The 19,253-nt window shown below is 46.8% G+C and overlaps 1 protein-coding gene across 1 annotated transcript in view; it reads right to left on the bottom strand.

Moving 5' to 3' along the window:
* LOC140204787 (ras-related protein R-Ras2-like) overlaps positions 1-18,527 on the bottom strand; it is a 63,546-nt gene extending 45,019 nt beyond the window's left edge. Inside the window, exon 1 of the mRNA XM_072271587.1 lies at positions 18,322-18,527. Coding sequence (XP_072127688.1) covers positions 18,322-18,420 — 99 coding nt within the window. The 5' untranslated portion in view covers positions 18,421-18,527. The remainder of the gene's footprint in view (positions 1-18,321) is intronic.
* Positions 18,528-19,253: the final 726 nt, after the last annotated feature.

The raw sequence follows: 19,253 nt of genomic DNA, 5'->3' as shown, positions 1-19,253 counted from the left end.
GCGCTACTACACGCAGCCGTCAACACAGCGCTGAACTGACTGACTCTGTGGCTCCTGGACAGTTTCGGGGACTCTGCGATTTGATGTTTTAATGTTCGGTGTGATATTATTGCTGAGCCTATTGTTGTTTGCTCGAGTTGTTTGTTTGACAGTCTTTGTTGTGGGTGGTTTTCCCTCCAAAACGGGTTCTGTGGTGTTTCTTTGTTTGGTGGCTGCCTGCGGGAAGACAGATTTCCGGGCTGTGTACTGCATGACACTGATAACGTACTTCGAAGCTTTGAAGTCGGTGATCAGTGAGTTGGCGAGCACAACGTTCCAGGCCAGGAATTCGGGGCCCTGTCATCGGCTAGTAGTCTTAACTGGCTTTCAAATCTGACAGAGCAAGAAATGCAGCCTGCATCACAGTACTATCAGTGAGAGGACGGGCTTTACATTCGTCAGGGACCAGCCCAGGACCAAGGCCTTCAAAGTAAATTATCAGTTCCACCACAGCCCAAGAATGCACAAAGGAAAATAGGAATGTACTGTACAAAGGCAGATAGAAAGTAATAAAAAAAAATTATACTGTAGATCAGGCAGATTAAACCTAGAAGCAGCCTGGCTTTAATAGCACAGAACCACATCAAACAGGCCTCTGATCCTATAATGAGCAACACTGTCCAACATTATAGCACACAGAAAGTTTTATAATTCAGTCTCTAGGGATCTATAGCATATAAATACACTAATCTGTTTTTTGGGGTTTTGAAACTTCCGGCTTTAATTAACAAGAACCAACATCTTATAGATTTTATATAGGAGCGAGTTGCAGGACCAAATGTAGGCCTCAGGCTTCGATTTCCTGTAGCCTTTTGTCCATTCGTGTAGCCAGTTCCACAATTCAATAAAAACAAATCACTGGGATCAATTTCATTATCTCCATTTGATCCCCAGTCCCTGGGGTCCAAAAAAAAAACAGGAGCAGAATTAGGCCATTCGGCCATCTTGTTTGTGCCACCATTGCCCCTCCCAATTTTAATGCTAACTCATGTCTAGCACAACCTTTTTTCCAATACAAAACCATAAAGCATAGAAGAATTAGGCCATTCAGCCCATTAAGTCCACTCTGCCATTCCATCATGGTGAATTATTATCCTTCTCAATCTCGTTCTCCTGCCTTCTCCCTGTAACCTTTAATGCCCTGACTAATCAAGAACCCATCAACCTCCAATTTAAATATACCCAAGGACTTGGCCTCCACAGCTGCCAATGGCAATGAATTCCACAGATTCACCACCCTCTGGCTAAAGAATAATTCCTCCTCATCGCTGTTCTGAAGGGACATCCTTGTTTTCTGAGGCTGTGCCCTCTGGCCCTCGACACCCCCACCGTAGGAACCATCCTCTCCACGTCCATCTTGCTCTTCTCTCAAGACCATCACTCCATGATCCACAGCTCACTTGAGTAGAAATTTCCAAAAGGGTCCAAAGGGGGTTTAAAAAACTCATCAGTAACTTCTTACTCCATCCCAAATGGAGACATTTTTAGTCAGAGTCTATGCCACCAGTTCCACTCTCTCTCCAAAGACAAAAGATCCTCACACCATCTAATGCCACCCCCCCCCCCCCCCAGCTTCTCTGCTAGGAGGAACAAAGACAACAGAAGCAGGAGTAGACCGCGCAAGCCTACCTCACCATCCACCGTGACGACTGATACACCTCACACAGGTACACTGGGTGATCACATGATCTACATGCACTGAATGGCCATGCTGTTCGGTACAGGAGTGAAACCCAGTGTGATCCTCTGTTGCTGAAGCCCATCCACTTCAAGGTTCCACATGTTTTTCCACGCAGAGATGACCTTCTGCACACCACTGTTGTAATGTGTGGTTATTTGAGTTACTGTCACCTACCTGTCAGCTTGAACCAGTCTGTCCATTCCCCTCTGACCTCTCTCATTAACAAGCCATTTTCACCCACAGAACTGTCAGTCACGATTTTTTTTCTTGTTTTTCCCCCAACGTTCTCTGTTAACTCTAGAGACTATCGTGCATGAAAATCCCAGGAGACTAGACCAGCCGTTTCTGAGATACTCAAACCACCCCATCTGGCATCAACAATCATTAGACAGTCAAAAGTCACTCAGATCACATTTCTCCGCCATTCTAATCTTTGGTCTCAACAAGAACTGAACCTCTTGACCACGTCTGCATGCTTTTATGCATTGAGTTGCTGCCACATGATTGGCTGATAGGATATTTGCATTAACCAGGTGAATTTGGCGTATAAGAAGAAAAAGCTGTCTTGTATACAGTTAATACAGATCAGATCATTACACCGCGCACTTAGGTAGAACAAGGTAAAACAAAAACAGAATAAAGTGCAACCACAGTGAAAGTGCAGCGTGCAGGTAAACAATAGAAGTGCAAGATCATAACGAGGTAGATTGAGGGGTCAAGAATCCATCTGGGTCTAGGGAACTCGTAACGAGTTGTAAAACCGCGGGGTAGAGACTGTCCTTGAGTTTAATGACGCACGCTTTCAGGCTTTGGCATCTTCTGCCCGATGGGAGGTCTGCTTTACTGAGGCAACAAAACCGCGCACAGACGTTACATAACAGGACCGGGTTACTTATTAGTGACCTCTGTCAATTAGTTACTCTTCTCCGTAGATGTTGCCGGACCAAGCCCTTCTGGTCCGATGAGGCCGCACCATTGCACCCATGTGACCAGTTAACCTATGAACCGGAAGGTGGGAGGAAAGCGGAGCACCCAGAGGAAACCTCCGCACGGACATGGGGAGAACGTACAAACTCCTCACCGACGGTGGTGGGCATTGAACATGGGTCGCTGGCACTGAAATAGCTGCACGACAGGGCTGAGAAAAACCCTTCCACATGCAGCCAAAGCCAGACAGTCGCTGCTAATTCCTGCAGGAGAACTTTCTGCTTTCCCAGAGGGTGATTGAAGCCAACAGCAGAGGTGCTCTGAAGGAGAATCGAGATAAAAACACCTGTTTTAGCCCCTCACTTTGAAGTGCCTCCATAAATCTCTCCTCAGTTCCAAAGAAAACATCTCCAGACTCCCCTTGTGGCCAAAATTCTCCTGCTGTGACAGCATTCTCATAAATCTCCTCCAAATCCCCTCCAGGATCACAGTCAGCAAGTTGCAACAGCCTTTTAAATTCTGCAAGTGGACAATCCAACCAGGTGGAATGCTTGTTCTGCGTTATTGTATTTGCAAGATTGGCTACCTGCGTGCCCCCAAGGTATCCATCGCACGCTGCTAGAACAAGTAGATAGGATTCTAGTCAGTTGGCTGTCGAGGCACATTAGCAAATCGTAGACGCGGGAGATTCTGTGGATCAACGCACACAAAATGCCAGAGGAACTCAGCAGATCAGGCAACATATCTGGAGAGGAATAAACAGTCGACACTTCAGGCCGAGACCCTTCATCAGGGCCGAAAAGGAAGGGGGAAGAAGCCAGAATAAGCAGGTGGGGTGGGGAGGAGTACAAACCCAGACATCCCACCTCTCCCGGAAGTTCCGGGAGTCTCCTGTATATTGATAGCGGCTCCCTGACGCCCAGAAATTATATCTTGGAAATCGATTTTTTTGAAAGCGAGCATCCTGATTGGTCTCTCTTCGTGCTAAGTGGACCTATCAGTTTTCTCTGTGGGCAGGCTTTTTACAGTCGACCTCAAAAATAATGACAGTGTTGCTCGCTGCACTGTTCGCAACAGTGACTTGTCTATTGCCCATGGTGGGTTAAAATGTAAAAGACATGTAGAGGTCAGTTTAACAGGTGTCATTCGTTCATTAGCATAGCTAACGTTATTTAAACTAGCTGGCTGGCTGCTAAGGAGCTACTCTATTGATGTCCTACGTGATGAGGCCAAACTCCCTGTAGACTTGCTTAAAGTTGTAACAGAATAAAAAAAAAGACTCCATCAAGCACATATTTTAATGTCACATTTTCTGCATATATCCAACTTGGTTTACAAGTTAGACAAAATCACTAAACAAAGTATTACATACACCCTTGGAGGTTGATGGGGAGGGGGTGGGGGATATGGGGTTGCAGAGGGGCGGGGGTGCTACCTCCCTGAAATGAGTTTTTGCAGGGTGGGATGTCTGCAAGCTGGCAGATGATAGGCGAGACCAGGTGAGGGGAGAGGTGGGGGAACACTGAAGTGAGAAGCTGGGAGGTGATAGGGATCTTCAGATTTTGCAGATGCTGGAAATCAAGACCACCACACACAACATGCTGAAGGAACTCAGGCAGGTCGGGCAGCATCTACGGAGGGAAACAAACTATAGATGTTTTGTGTCAAGACCTTTCATCAGTTCCTCCAGCATCCTAAGAGAGTCACATTGGCATCCTTCATTAAGGGCCTCAGCCTGCTGCCCCTGCACACAACAGCCAGATTGAGTAGACAGCCAGAGATTTTACCCAGGGTAGAATTGGCTAATACAAGGGCGCATTATGTTAAGGTGACTGAAGGATTTGGGGGGTGGAGGGAGGCGTCAGAGGTAAGCTTTTTTTAAAACACAGAGTGGTAGGTGCATAGAATGCCCTGTCAATGCTAATGGTGGTGGTAGATTCATTAAGGACATTTGAGACCCTGAGATAAGCATATGGGTTAAAAAAAAAGTGGGGGGCTAGGTCAGATAGAAGGGTTAGATTAATCTTAAGAGTAGGTTTAGATTAATCTTAAGAGTAGGTTATAAGATTACACATTGTCATGGGCTGCAGGGTCTGCACTGTGAAGTAATGTTCTACATTCTAAAAAGAACAAATTTCACAACATACTCTCAGTGGCCACTTTATTAGGTACAACTGCACGTTAATGCAAATTTCTAATTGGCCAATCATGCGGCAGCAGCACAACGCATAAAAGCACGCAGACACAGTCAAGAGGGTCAGTTGCTGTTCAGACCAAACATCAGAATGAGACAAGAAATGTAATCTCAGTGACTTTGACCGTAGAATGATTGCTGGTGCCAGACGGGGTGGTTTGAGTATCTGCTGATTTCCTGTTATTTTCATGCAGAACAGTCTCTAGAGTTTACAGAGAATGGCACGAGAAACAGAAAACATCCAGTGAGCGGCTGTTCTGTGGGTGAAAATGCCTTGTTAATGAGGTCGGAGGAGAATGGCCAGACTGGTTCAAGCTGACAGGAAGGTGACAGTAACTCAAATAACCACACATTACAACAGTGGTGTGCAGAAGAGCATCTCCGAATTCACAACACGTCAAACCTTGAAGCGAATGGGCTACAGCAGTAGAAGACCACACCAGGCTCCACTCCTGTTCCTAATAAAGCAGCCAGTGAGTTTACAGTGACTATAAAGCCAGTTCTGATGAGAGTTAAACACAACTCCAGACAACTTACCATAAAACAGACTTGAAGGACAAAATTCCTCACTTCCACACTTCAGTGAACCAGACAGCCATTTATAAAGTTTTCTCCTCACTGTGGGTGAAACAAGTTTAACCACCCCCCCACCCCCCGCCCAGCTTAAGTTCTATTTTATTTTCTAACAAAGTTTGAATGATGCTAGGATGTGGTTTGAATCCATCTCTGGATTGTCCAATTACCAGCTCAGTTATTTAATCATAGCATCCTCTGTGCAGTTTGGTGGTTTGGACACTCATCTCTGGCCTCTGGGGTCTAATCACAGACACTTAGCAAGTTGCAACCTCTCAGCAGTTTAACAGCCGCCGTCCCACCCAGGCTCCCAGAACTTACATCGCAAGCAATACTGCATTACGGCCTTTATCTTATCACGACCTCGTGATGTCCCCAAGTACGATACAGACACATGAATCACGTCTGAAGCTTGGCGTGCTAAAAGGCCACAACATGGATACAGCAAGATCCCACAGAGGGCGAACAATTCACCCCCGACTGGTTAAATGGGGAGGGGCAGGATGGAAACACTGATTCACTTCGGGAACAAAAATTCAAATCTGAAGGCAGAGTACAGAGTTAACTGCAGAATTCTTAACAGTGTAGAGAAACAGAGCGATCTTGGGAGTCTATGTTCACAGATCTCTCAAAGTTGCCATGCAGATTAAGAAAGCATATGGTGTGTTGACCTTCACTAATTAGGGGATTGAGTGTAAAAGCTGTGAGGTACTGTTGCAGCTCCATAAAACCTTGGTTTGACCACACTTGGGAGTATTGCGAACAGTTCTGATTGCCTCATTAAAGGATTTGGAAGCTTGAGAGAGAGAATGCAGTGGCCATTTACCAGGATGCTACCTGGAATAGAGAGTATGTCTTATGAGGGACGGTTGAGTGAGCTGGGCCTTTTCTCTGTGCAGCAGAAGGCCACTTGACAGATGCACAAGATAAGAGACACAGATCGAGTGGATAAGCCAGAGACTTTTTCCCAGGTGGCATAATTTTATGATTGAGGAAAGCATAAGAATGTCAGAAGCTAAGATAGATACACACACACACACACACACACACACACACGTAGGTGTGTGCTATGCCAAGCCAGGGTGGTGGAAGAGACAGATACATTAGGGACATTTCAGAAACTCTTACATAGACACGTGGATGATAGAAAATAGAAAATTCAAAGTTGAAGGTAAATCTTATTATCAAGGTATATATGCGTCACCATATACAAGCCCGAGATTCACTTTCCTGAGGGGATACTCAGTAAATCAAGAGAATAGTAACCACAAATGGATCAATAAAGGATCAAGCAGAGTGCAGAAGACAACAGACAATAAATACTTGAAGAACATGAGATAATGAGATAGCAAGTCCTTAAAGTGAGATCATTGGTTGCAGAAACATCTCAATTGATCAGTGTAGTTATCCTCTTTTGTTCAAGAACCTGATGGTTGAGGGGTAGTAACTGTTCTTGAACTTGGCGGTGTGAGTCCTGAGGCTCTTGTACCTTCTACCTGATGGCAGCAGTGAGAAGAGACCTGGGTGGCAAGGATCTCTGATGAAGGATGCGACTTTCCTAGTGTCATGCAGATGTGCCCAATGGTTGGGAGGGCTTTACCGGTGATGTACTGTGCCAAGGGAAGGGTCAGGTGGATCTTGTAGTAGGTTAGAAGGTCGGCACAACATTGTGGGCCGAAGGGCCTGTACTGTGCAGTAATGTTCTATGTCGTAGCAACAGCAAAAGTAACTTCAATAGTATCACACGGTCGTTAACATCTACAACCAGACAGGAGGACCCTGTCGCTGTCCATGGATCTTGCAGCCCTTCAGATATTGACATGCAAGGACGGCAACAGAGCAGCTGTGTTAGCAGAATTCGGCATTCCATCTTAAAATTTACATCACTGTGCCCACTCCTAAATCTGAGGGACAGAACAGGATTGTGGATTCAAATTACACAATGAACACGTTTCCTTTAACTGAAAGGGAAAACCTTCTGAGATCTCGGACTGATCCCACAAGCTTTCAGATTTGAGGGAAAGAGTGATACAATGGTGTTATTGTCGTCAAATACATCGAGAATCAGTGGAATGCCGTTCCATACCACCCAAACACAAGCATCCAAGGACAGACCACTCCAAAGACAAGTGTATCACAAGACATGGGAGAAGAATTAGGCCACTTGGCCCAACAAGTCTGCTCCACCATTCCATCATGGCTGATTTATTATCCTTCTTGACTCTGATCTCCTTGTAAACTTTGACACCCCTGATTAACCAAGAACCTATCAACCTCCATTTTAAATATACTCAATGACCCGGTCTCCACAGCCGTCTGTGGCAAATAATTCCACATATTCACCACGCTCTGGCTAAAGAATTTCCTCCTCGTCCCTGTTCTAAGAGGGGTGGGCCACTTTTCTGAGGCTGCGTCCTCTGGTCCTAGACTCCCCCACTATAGGAAACATCCTCTCCACATCCACTCCATCCAGGCCTTTCAAGTTTCGATAGGTTTTAGTGAGAACCAGCCCCCACCCCACACCTGTTCTTCTAAACTCCAGCGAGCACAGGCCCAGAGCCAATAGAACACTCCTCGTACATTAACCCTTTCATTCCCAGGATCATTCTCGTCAACCCCCTCTGGACCCTCTCCAATGCCAGCAGATCCTTTCTTAGGTAAAGGGCTAAAATAAAAGGACCCGCCACCCAGGCCATTCTCTCTTCTCGCTGCTGCCATCAGGAAGATGGCACAAGAGCCTCAGGACTCACACCACCAGGTTCAGGATCAGTTATTACCCCTCAACCATCAGGGTCCTGAACCAGAGGGGATAACCTCTTTTGCCTCATCATTAAAATGTTCCCACAACCTCTACGTACTTACTTTCAAGGATTCTTCATCCCATGTTCTCGATATTTATTTCTTTCTTTTTGTATTTGCAGAGTCTCCTGTCTTTTGCAGACTGGGTGAATGCTCAGTTGATGTGGTCTTTCATTGATTCTATTATGGACTTACTGAGTATGCCCGCAAGAACAAAAATCACAGGGCTGTATATGGTGACATGTATGCACTTCAAATTTTTTGGAATGCACACTCCAAATTCTCGCTCCTCTCAAAATTAATACTAAAATTGCATTTGCCTTCCTGACCACCAACTCAACCTGCAAGCTAACGTTTAGGGAATCCTGCAGGAGGACTCCCAACACACACAGAATGCTGGTGGAATGCAGCAGGCTAGGCAGTATCTATAGGAAGAGGAACAGTCGAGATGAAGCCACACTCAGGTTGAAGGAACAACACCTCATATTCCATCTGGGTAGCCTCCAACCTGATGGCATGAACATCGACTTCTCTAACTTCCGTTAATGCCCCTCCTCCCCTTCTTACCCCATCCCTAATTTATTATTTATTTTCTCTCTCTTTCCCTCTCGCAATAACTCCTTGCCTGTTCTCCATCTTCCTCTGGTGCTCCCCTCCCCCTTTCTTTCTTCCAAGGCCTTCCGTCCCATAATACTCCCCCTTCTCCAGCCTTGTATCCCTTTTGCCAATCAACTTCCCAGCTCTTGGCTCCATCCCTCCCCCTCCTGTCTTCTCCTATCATTTCAGATCTCCCCCTCCCCCTCTCAAATCTCTTACTAGCTCCTTTCAGTTAGTCCTGACGAAGAGTCTCGGCCCGAAACGTCGACTGTACCTCTCCCCATCGATGCTGCCTGGCCTGCTGTGTTCCACCAGCATTTTGTGTGTGTCTTGCTTGAATTTCCAGCATCTGCAGATTTCCTCGTGTTTGAGGACTCCCAGGCCCATTTGCGCCTCTGGTCCCTGAATTTGCTCCCCGTTTAGAAAATAGTCTGCACTTTTATTCCTTACCAAAGTGCATGACCACGAACTTCCCTACACGGTATTCCATCGGCCACTTCTTTGTCTTTTCTCCAAACCTGCCCAATATTGAGGAAGTATGAAAGGACAGAGCATAATGCAGAATGGAGCGTTACAATTTTAGAAAAAGCATGGGACAGGTAGACGATAAGGTGCAAGGGCCGCAAAGAGGTAGACCGAGGGTTCACCTTTAATAGAGGAGGTCCATTAAAGAATCTGATAAGGAAATGAGAATGCTTGGTGGTCACAGGAACCACACACCAGATTAAGGAGCCACGGCTGATGCAGGGGTTTTAGGCTCAAATCGTCCGTAGGTGCAACACTCAACCTGCGACGGGGGTCCGCACTCAGCTCAGGCAGAAATACAAGATGCCGGCCGCACTGGAACAGCTGCCCTGTGGTCTCAGCCTCAGGGCATGAACAAACCCGGGACTTCCGGGGGAGGAAGGTCACACTGGGCTGCCGTGCACCATCGAAAGGCCGCTCACTGCCCGACCCACGTTCGCGGGACGGCTCGTTTTGTCGGGTCACGTTGCCTCCTTGAGGGCTCAGCAGTGGGAAAGGTGACCAACCCCAAACTTCAGGGCAGCAACACTTTGGAGGACCTATCCTGAGCCTAATAGATTCATGCACTGGTGGGGTACATGAAGTTCTAGCTGTACTTCATTGGGAGCTTGAGGAGATTTGGCATGCCATCATAGACTAGCAAATGTCTACAGATGTACCACAGACAGCATTCTGACTGGTTGCATTTCAGCCTGGTGTGGAGGCTGCAGTGCACAGGATTGAAAAGGGCAATCAGTAAGGCAATGCCGTAAGATACAGGGGCAGAATTAGGCCATTTGGCCCATCGAGTCTGCTCCGCCATTTCATCGTGCTTAGTCCAATTTTCCTCTCAGCCCCAGTCTCCTGCCTTCTCCCTGTATCCCTTCATGCCCAGACCAATCAAGAATCTATCAACCTGACGTCACCTCCACGGTTGCCTGTGGCAAAGAAATTCCACAGATTCTCCACTCTCTGGAGAAAGAAATTCCTCCTCATCTCCGTTCTAAAAGGACGCCCCTCTATTCTGAGGCTGCGCCCTCTGGTCTTAGACTCTCCCAACAGAGGAAACATCCTCTCTACACCCACTCTATCGAGGCCCTTCACCATTCGATAGGTTTCAATGAGGTCTACCCCTCATCCTTCCGAATTCTAGTGACACCTCAAGAAGGCGACCCTCACCATCCAGGACACACCCTCTGCTCATTCCCACCATCGGGGAGGAGGTACGGGAGCCTGAAGATGCACAAAATCCCAACCCCTATTCGTTCCCCTCCACAGATGCTGCCTGACCTGTTCAGTTCCTCCAGCGTTATGTGTGTGCTGCTCAAGTTAGAGAGCAGAAGATGGCGGGAGGAGAAGATGGCAACGCGGCGCAGCTCTCCGGTGAAATGGTATCATATCGTATTTGTAAGTAGGATGCCGTGCACAATTCTGATTTGATGGAGGCAGACGTGAGAAAGCACAGAGGAACTTCTGGAGAAATTTCTGAAATGCCCGGTTTGCTGCCGCTGCTACTGTGCAATCGAGAATCTCCAGAGGGAAGGCCCCAAAATCCCCGGCTTTGCCTGCTGCTGGCAACCGAGGCTGGGGTCGAAGCATTCGGCAGAGATGGTGCTCGGTGCTGGAGGGCTGGTCAGAGGCTCAAAGTTTTCCGACCACTCAGAGTCGGACTGTGGTCGGGCATGGCAGGGAGAGTTTTCTTCCTTCTCCCGCCTGCGTGAGATGTGGGACTTTCAAGAGACTTCGAACCTTTTTTTACTGTGCCCATGGCTTGTTCTTCATCAAGTTATGGTATTGTTGCACTGTTGTAACTATATCTTATAATTGTGTGGTTTTTGTTAGTTTTTCAGTCTTGGTCTGTCCTGTTTCAGTGATATCACACCGGAGGAATACTGTATCATTTCTTAATGCATTACTAAATGACAATAAAAGAGGACTGCGTGTCCTCATAATCTAATCTAATCTAAATGGGGTTTAAAAGATGCAAACACATTAGGCCGGGGGTGGTGGGGGGGAGAACACAGTGAAGAAGGGCTAAAAGGTCAAGGTTAATGGTACAGGAACTAAACTGAAATCCTGGTGAAGAGAGAAAAGCCAAGGTTAAAGGTCAGCATTTTCTGGTTTATTTCAGGTTTCTTGCATCTGCAGCTTTCTTCGTTAGGATTCCTGAGTTTAACTCACTGTGCCTCACTCCCCCACCCCCATCAGAGAAGCCCACCTCAAACCACCGCCCCTCCCTCTGCCACCATTTCCGCTTTCCTTCTTTTGATTGTTCTCCCTCGTTGACTCACACAAGGTACTTTCACCCGCTTCTGCTGCAACTACAAACACACTTTAACCAGTTTCCGCCCCCCCCCCCCCACAACCAACCCAATGCTGGTGGAGGGGCCCCTAGACCCAGTTTGGTTCTCCACAGCTGCCAGTGAGTTCCTCCAGCACCTTGCGCATGCTGCTCTAGGTTTCCAGCATCTGCAGAATCTCCTGTTTATAAAGGTGTGATATTCTGCAGATGTTGGGAATCTAGACCAACACACACACACACACACATCAGGCAGCATATACAGAGGGGAAAAAACAGCCATTTCACAGTCCTGATAAAGTGTCCCAACCTGAAACATCGACTGTTTACTCCCCTCCATAGATGCTGCCTAGCTTACTGAGTTCCTCCAACATTTTGCTGAAGGGGAAAGAGAAGAGGAATTTAACCAATTGGATTGGTTTTCTGAGGAGCTAGCAGGGACTCAATGGGCCAAATGGCCTTTACTTGCATCACACAATTCAATGAGGAACTATTATTACAAGTTCACTTCTTTGAAAGAGGAAAAAAAACAGCAAGTCAAAGGGGAAACAGGCACTTTGCTAATCAGGGTTGGGTATGAATGGGACTGAACAATATCGGAATGAAAAGGATTACTGTGAGCCTTCTGCCACACAGCCCAGTCTCCTCCACGTTCCACGCAGACGGCTAAGCTCCAATTGTCAACAACCCACTTGTGCTCGGCGTTAACCTCTGACCTTCTCATTTAGTCAGAAACAAACAGTTATCCCTGTGAATTACCCTGCCAAATCCTGGCTCTAAATCCTAAATCGATTGCTGGGTATACTTAAAGCAGAGGTTGATTGGTTCTTGATTCGTAAGGTGGAGGGGGGGTGGGAAGGGAGGCGGCTGGAGAACTGGGGCTGAGAGGTAAAGTAAACCAGCCTTGATCGAACAATGGTCTAAATGGCCTAGCTCTGCTCCTGTCTTAAAACAACACAAAGATCGTCTTCTTGGTGGGCAGCGCAGTCACTTTACAGCTCCACCAATCGGGTGGTTCGATTCCCGCCGCTGTCTGTAAGGATTTTGTACGTTCTCCCGACAGGCGGGTTTCCTCCGGGTGCTCCAGCTTCCTCCCACGTTCCAAAAACGTACGGGTTAGAGTTTGCAAGCTGTGGGCTTGCTACGGTGCTGCTGGAAGCACAGCGATATTTGCGGGCTGCCCCCAGCATACCCTTGGCTGTTGATGCAAAACGACTCATTTCCTTATAGGTTTTGGTGCAGATGTGACAACTAAAGCCAATCCTAAAACATTCTTCTTTGTGCAGGCCACAGAAGGTGAGGGTGGTAGCCCACCAGTACGTCACTACCTCTCTTCATTCAACTCTCAGAATAAACCGAGGTGCCTCCTGTCCTGTCCCAGGACCCTATCTATCCTAACGTCTCTTAGACGTTCCAGCATATCCTCCTTCTCAACCTCAACACGTTCCAGCACATTAGCCTGTTGTACACCGACCTCACCAAGGCCCCTCTCACTGGTGAATACTGAAGCAAAGATTCCAGTAAGGACCTCCCTTGCGTCCTCCAGCTCATGTTTCCTCCTTTATCCATGGCGTTGGCATGTGGCCAAGTGGTTAAGGCGTTCGTCTAGTGATCTGAAGGTCGCTAGTTCGAGCCCCAGCTGAGGGAACATGTTGTGCCCTTGAGCAAGGCACTTAACCACACATTGCTCTGCGACAACACTGGTGCCAAGCTGTATGGGTCCTAATGCCCTTCCCTTGGACAACATCGGTGGCGTGGAGAGGGGAGACTTGCAGCAGGGGCAACTGCCGGTCTTCCATACAACCTTGCCCAGGCCTGCACCCTGGAAACCTTCCAAGGCGCAAATGCATGGTCTCATGAGACTAACGGATGCCTATATCCATGATCAGTTCTACCCTCACTCCAGTCCACATAAGTGTAGAACACCTTGGGGTTTTTCTTAACCCTACTCACCAAGACCTTCTCAGGTCTCCTTCTAGCCCTGTGTCCATTCCTGAGCTCATTTTTGGCTACTTTACAACTCTCAAAGGACTGCCTGATCTTTGCTTGAAGGTACAGGAGCCTCAGGACTCACTCCTCCAGGTTCTGGAACAATTATTAACACTCTTGAACCAAAGGGGATAACTTCACTTGCCCCACCACTGAAATGTTCCCATAACCAATGGACTCACTTTCAAGGACTCTTGTTATCATGTTTTTGATATTTATTGCTTATTTATCTATTATTATTATTATTTCTTTTTGTGTTTCTGCAGCTGGTTGTCTTTTGCATATTGGTTGGGTGCAGTATTTCATTGACTCGATTGTGTTGCTGTGAATGCCCGCAAGAAAATAAATCTCAAGATTACACATGTGCATTGATCACGGCCAGTGGCGTAGTGGCATCCACACCAGACTTCCAGGTGAGTCGTTCCAGGTTCGAGCCCATCCGGCTCCTTGCACGCATTCCATCTGCGTTGGGTTGAGTATCAAGCGAACAACTTGACCCCATTTAAAAAAAACAGACAAAATTGCTGAAGAAACGGTAAGGTTGCCACCCGATGCGCCACAAGGCGCGAAGAGGAACAACAACAATGTACTTTGATGATAAATTTACTTTGAACTTTCTACAGACACAAAAAACTTTTTTTTAAAGTTATTTTCCTCACTAGCCGCCGACTGGCTGACATTGTTGTTCTGCAAGTTAATAACAACCTCTGCCAACAAAGCCAAATCCACTAGGAGCCCTTAATTGCACGGCGGGGCTGATTTACAATTAGTTCAGAGCCAGACCCATCTTCAATCAACTATTACACTCGACTTATGATAACAGTTAAGATACCACCCACTCCCTCTTCCTAACTAGGTGCTTAGCCGTCTTGTTTGTTAAGCGAGGCTATTAAAATATTTGCTTTCCCACCCAAGTGAGACCTTTGAACCCAGGTGCTGGACGCCTGCCAGGCTGGTAAAGGGCCAGATCCTGAAAAGGGTCAAAGGTCACAACCAGAGCAAACCCTGCCCTGGAGTATGTATGTATACACACACACACACACAGTTATCATTCACGGAAAAAGAGAGACAGAAAAACAGGAAATGCAGTGGTTTTTTTAAAAAAAAAGTGAGACAAAAAAACTTGCTGCTGTTTACGGGTGGGGACCAATCCTTTACAAGAGATTTTTCCGCAGGCTTGCCAGAGTACATGTTCTGCAGCACCGGGAGCTAGAAAGATTTGGCCATGCGGAGAGACCCCGCCCGAGGTTTAAAACCTGCCCGTTCTCGCTCACCGGGTTCGGGGCCCATCTGCTTTCAATCGCGCTGTCGCTTCCAGCCCCGGGGGCAGACAGCTGCGCCAGCGGCCAGCCACATCCCCGAGCGCTCCATTCGCCCGAGACGTCGGCAATCCAAGCCTGTCCCCACAGGAAGCAATTGTTCAAGCTGGGCTCTGCTTAAAAAGGCACTCCGTGAACCACTTGCATGCTGCTTCAGTACAACAAGGGACATCTCTAGGACAAAAGCCAATGTCCGGCAAGCAGAGGTGACCCAAAGCCTGGAGAAATACCCTCCGCTTGCCGGACAATTGAGGCTCTGTCACTGCAAAGAATCAACTGCACAGACTGAGAAAATTCAGCTCCATCATGGGTACTAGCCTGGTAGTATCCAAGACATCTTCAAGGAGTGGTGCCTCAGAAAAGTGGTGTCCATCATTAATGACCTCCATCACCCAGGACATGCCTTGTTCTCACTGTTACCATCAGAACGGAGGTACAGGAGTCTGAAGGCACACACTCAGCGATTCAGGAACAGCTTCTTCCCCTCTGCCATCCGATTTCTAAATGAACGCTGAACCCATCAACACTACCTCACTACTTTTCTTGTACTACTTTAACTATTGAATATACATATACTGTAATTGAACTTTTTAAAATGTATTTATCATGCATTGTACTGTACTGCTGCCGCAAGGTTAACAAATTTCCCGATGTATGCCGGTGATGGTAAACCCAATTCTGATTCAAGAGAAGGGCAGCCTCACCAATCTCCTGAAACATTTACTCCTCCTTCAGCACTGCAGTGTGTACCGTCTACAAAATGGGCTGCTCCAGAAGGAATTCACAAATTTATGACCTTCACTGTTCGAGGTGCAAGGGCAGGAGGCAGACCAGATCACTTCTGCCCCACAGGTCGCCCTCCAGGTCACACACACACATACACAGGCACCCTTCTTGGTGGCTGGGTCGAAGACCTGGAACTCTTCTCCCCACCCTCCCTACCTGGAGCCACTTCACCAGAAGGAAGGCGACTGTACGAGGCAGCACCCGACTAACACCCTCAAAGGAAATTGGGAACGGGCGCTTCGGCAGGGCCGAATGTCTGCTCCCCTTTCAGGGATCCCTTCGTGCCCGCTGTCCTTGGAGAGGGCGCACGCTGTCACGATGGGTACAGTGTGGAGGAATTCCAGGAACAGTGCGTCACCCAGGGAACTGACTCTTCAATAATTACAATCAATTATGACTTGAGCTTGTTAACTGCCTTGTAAATACTTGATGTTTATATTTTGTATAAATAAACCTTTGCTAAAAAAAGTTCTATTTTTTTGCGCAACTTAATTTTATATATACACACTGAAATTCAGGGGGATTTTCCCCCTATTATTATGTATTGCATTGTACTGCTGCCACAAGATTCACAACATACGCCAGTGATGTTAAACCCGATCTGGATTCAGGTGTGTCTTTTTAGCAATGCTCAAACCCCAAAGGATGAATTAGTAGGTTTTTAAAAGGAACGACAGAGCCCAGACAGCTGAAGATACAGGCAGTCAACATCAGAAGAATACGGTAAACCGCGGATGCAGGATGTCAGGGACCTGAGGTCATTGAAAGAACACTCAGCAAAGACGAAAGCCCTTCGGCCTAAATGGTCAACTCAGACCAATACACCCACCCTCGCTAGTCCCATTTGGCCTACATCCTCTAAACCCAGCCCGGGGTCCATGGGCCCCTCCGTTAATGAGAGGGGTCCATGACATATAAAAAAAAGGTTGGGAGCCCCTACTCCATGGACCAATCCAAATAGCTTTTAAGTATCTCTGAGGATCTGACCTTGACCCAGCATTTCGATGCAGCTACAAAGGAGGCACGACAGCGGCTATATTTCATTAGGAGCTTGAGAAGATTTGGTATGTCACCAAAGACACTCGCAAATGTCTACAGAAGTTCTGTGGAGAGCATCCGAACTGACTGCATCACCGTCTGGCACAGGGTCAAAGTAAGCTGCAGAGAGTTGTAAAATTAGTCAGCTCCACCATGGACACTAGCCTCCACAGTATCTTCAAGGGACAATGCCTCAAAAAGGGGGCGTCCATCATTAAGGACCCCCATCACCCCAGCCATGCCCTGTTTTCATTGCTATCATCAGGGAGGAGGTACAGGAGCCTGAAGGCACACACTCAATGATTCAGGAACAGCTTCTTCCCCTCTGCCATCCGAGAATAAATATAAACGTACACACATTCCATTTAAAACATCTAAACCCAATATATTTACCTAAACTTGTAATTCTTGATTCCCCCAGCCCAGGTGAAAGACTGCACGCCTCCACCCACCCTGTCTACATCCTGATACACTTTGGAACCAAAACCACAAAACAAAATTGCAATAGCTAGAAATCCAGAACAAAAATCAGACCCAAATCAGTTTAATATCACCGGCACATGCCCTGAAATTTGTTGTCTTTGCAACAGCAGTACAATGAAATATATAATAGAAAAAAAACAATTACAGTAAGTATATATATTAAAGAGTCAAGACAGATAAGTAGTGCAAAAATATATTTTAAAAAATCCAGTGAGGTACTGTTCTTGGGTTCAATGTCCATTCAGAAATTGGATATTAGGGGGAAGAAGCTATTCCTGAATCATTGAGTGTGTGTCTTCGGGCTCCTGTACCTCCTCCCTGATGGAGAACAGGGCATGACCTGGGTGATGGGGGTCCTCAATAATGGACGCCGCCTTTTTGAGACATCACCTCAAAACAGAGGATAACGGGGACACAAAATTCCGAGGAAAGGTCACCGACCCAACACACTGACTGCGCTTCTCTCCCCAGGGGACACCTGGCCCGCTGTGTACTTCGGGCAGGTTCGGTTGTTTGAGAAGTTTCTCAACTGGTTAACACTTAGCCTGGTGGTACAAGAGTTCACCGATACATCCTCAAGTTTCGGCAAACTCTTATTAGAACATTACCTTTAAATTTCATCCTCCCTCTCCAGCACACCCAGCCTCATTCCGCCTACAACAGCCCGAATATACAAAAAATTCGTCCAACCTCCCCAGCCTGAAATACTATTTCACTTTAAATTAAATAATCTTTTGAATGGGTGCGAATAAAAGACTACGTTAAAGTTAGGGCCAGTGGAAGGCCTCTTTAAGAACGTTTAAAGTTCTCTTACACAAGGCGTTAGAAAACACCACCGCACGCAACGACTCCTACAAGCTGCAGCGACGGATAAAGTGCCTTTTTAAAAATAAATTTTAGAAAGGAAGTGAATTTGAAATGTTTGTGAAAGCCGATAGTTCCATTAAACTTCATTCCAAGAGTAGTCGTAACGCAAAAGATCCGCTCAGTCCCAGAAGAAAACTTTACAAAACTTTTCAAAACTTTATCCAAACTTTCTGGTTTTTTTCACCCCCCCCCCACCCCTTTTGCGCCTGTCCGCACACAAAGTTACCTGGATGAACTGAATAGTAAGAGCACTCTTGCCTACACCGCCACCTCCGACCACCACCAGTTTGTATTTCTCCTGCGGACCACCTTCTTTATTGCTCATTATCCCGGCACACGAAAGCCAAGTTAGGGGAAGCGGGCAGAGCGAAGCCGGGACACCGGGGCCGCTGCTTCTGGGGTTGGGCTCAAACACAAACTCCGACGTCCCCTGCCATATGCAAATGTGATGCTAATTCAGACATAAATATTAATCGCGACGCAAACCTCGTTTGCTCTCAGCCTGGCGCTTCCCTTATTTGGTGAGCTTCTCAAGCGTCCCGCCGGAGACCATGAGGTTCCCGTGGGGTCCTAAAGCCACCCTCTCACACTTTCAATTGTAGTTCAGCTCTTGTGGTTACTGGTTCTTGATGGCGAGTAACACTTAAACCGGGCATTCACGTAAAACAAAACAGACCATCTGGTCATCGTATCGTGCTGAAAATTAGGGGGGGAAAAACTGCAGAAGCTGTAAATCTGAAATAAAGTAGAAAATTCTGCAAACACTCGGCAGATCCGACTACCTCTGTAGAGAGAGGAGAGTGTACCCGGGCTTGAGACTTCAGCTGTTTCCCTTTCAACAGTAGCCGAATTTTCCAGAATTTTCTGTTTCGTTATCTTTGAATTACTGTTCACGTTCTTAAAGGACTTAAATATTAACTTTTTTTTGTTATGTACATCGAAACATACAGTTCATCATTCGTGTCGTCAAGTCAGTGAGGTTTGTGCAGGGCTGCCCGCAAGGGTAAAATATCACCTGTATATGTTGTGAAATTTGTTATATCTGTGGCAGCGGTACAATGTAGTAGGAAAAAAAATGTGAATGATGGTAAGTGTATATATAAAATAGTTAAATTAAATAAGTGGTGCAAAAATAGAAATAAAAAAGTAGTGAGGTAG

The sequence above is a fragment of the Mobula birostris genome, chromosome 11 (genome assembly GCF_030028105.1).
Source record: "Mobula birostris isolate sMobBir1 chromosome 11, sMobBir1.hap1, whole genome shotgun sequence".
In the NCBI taxonomy this organism is placed as follows: Eukaryota; Metazoa; Chordata; class Chondrichthyes; order Myliobatiformes; family Myliobatidae; genus Mobula; species Mobula birostris.
The sequence above is the reverse complement of the archived record's forward strand: the minus strand, read 5'-3'. Positions and strand labels throughout refer to the sequence as shown.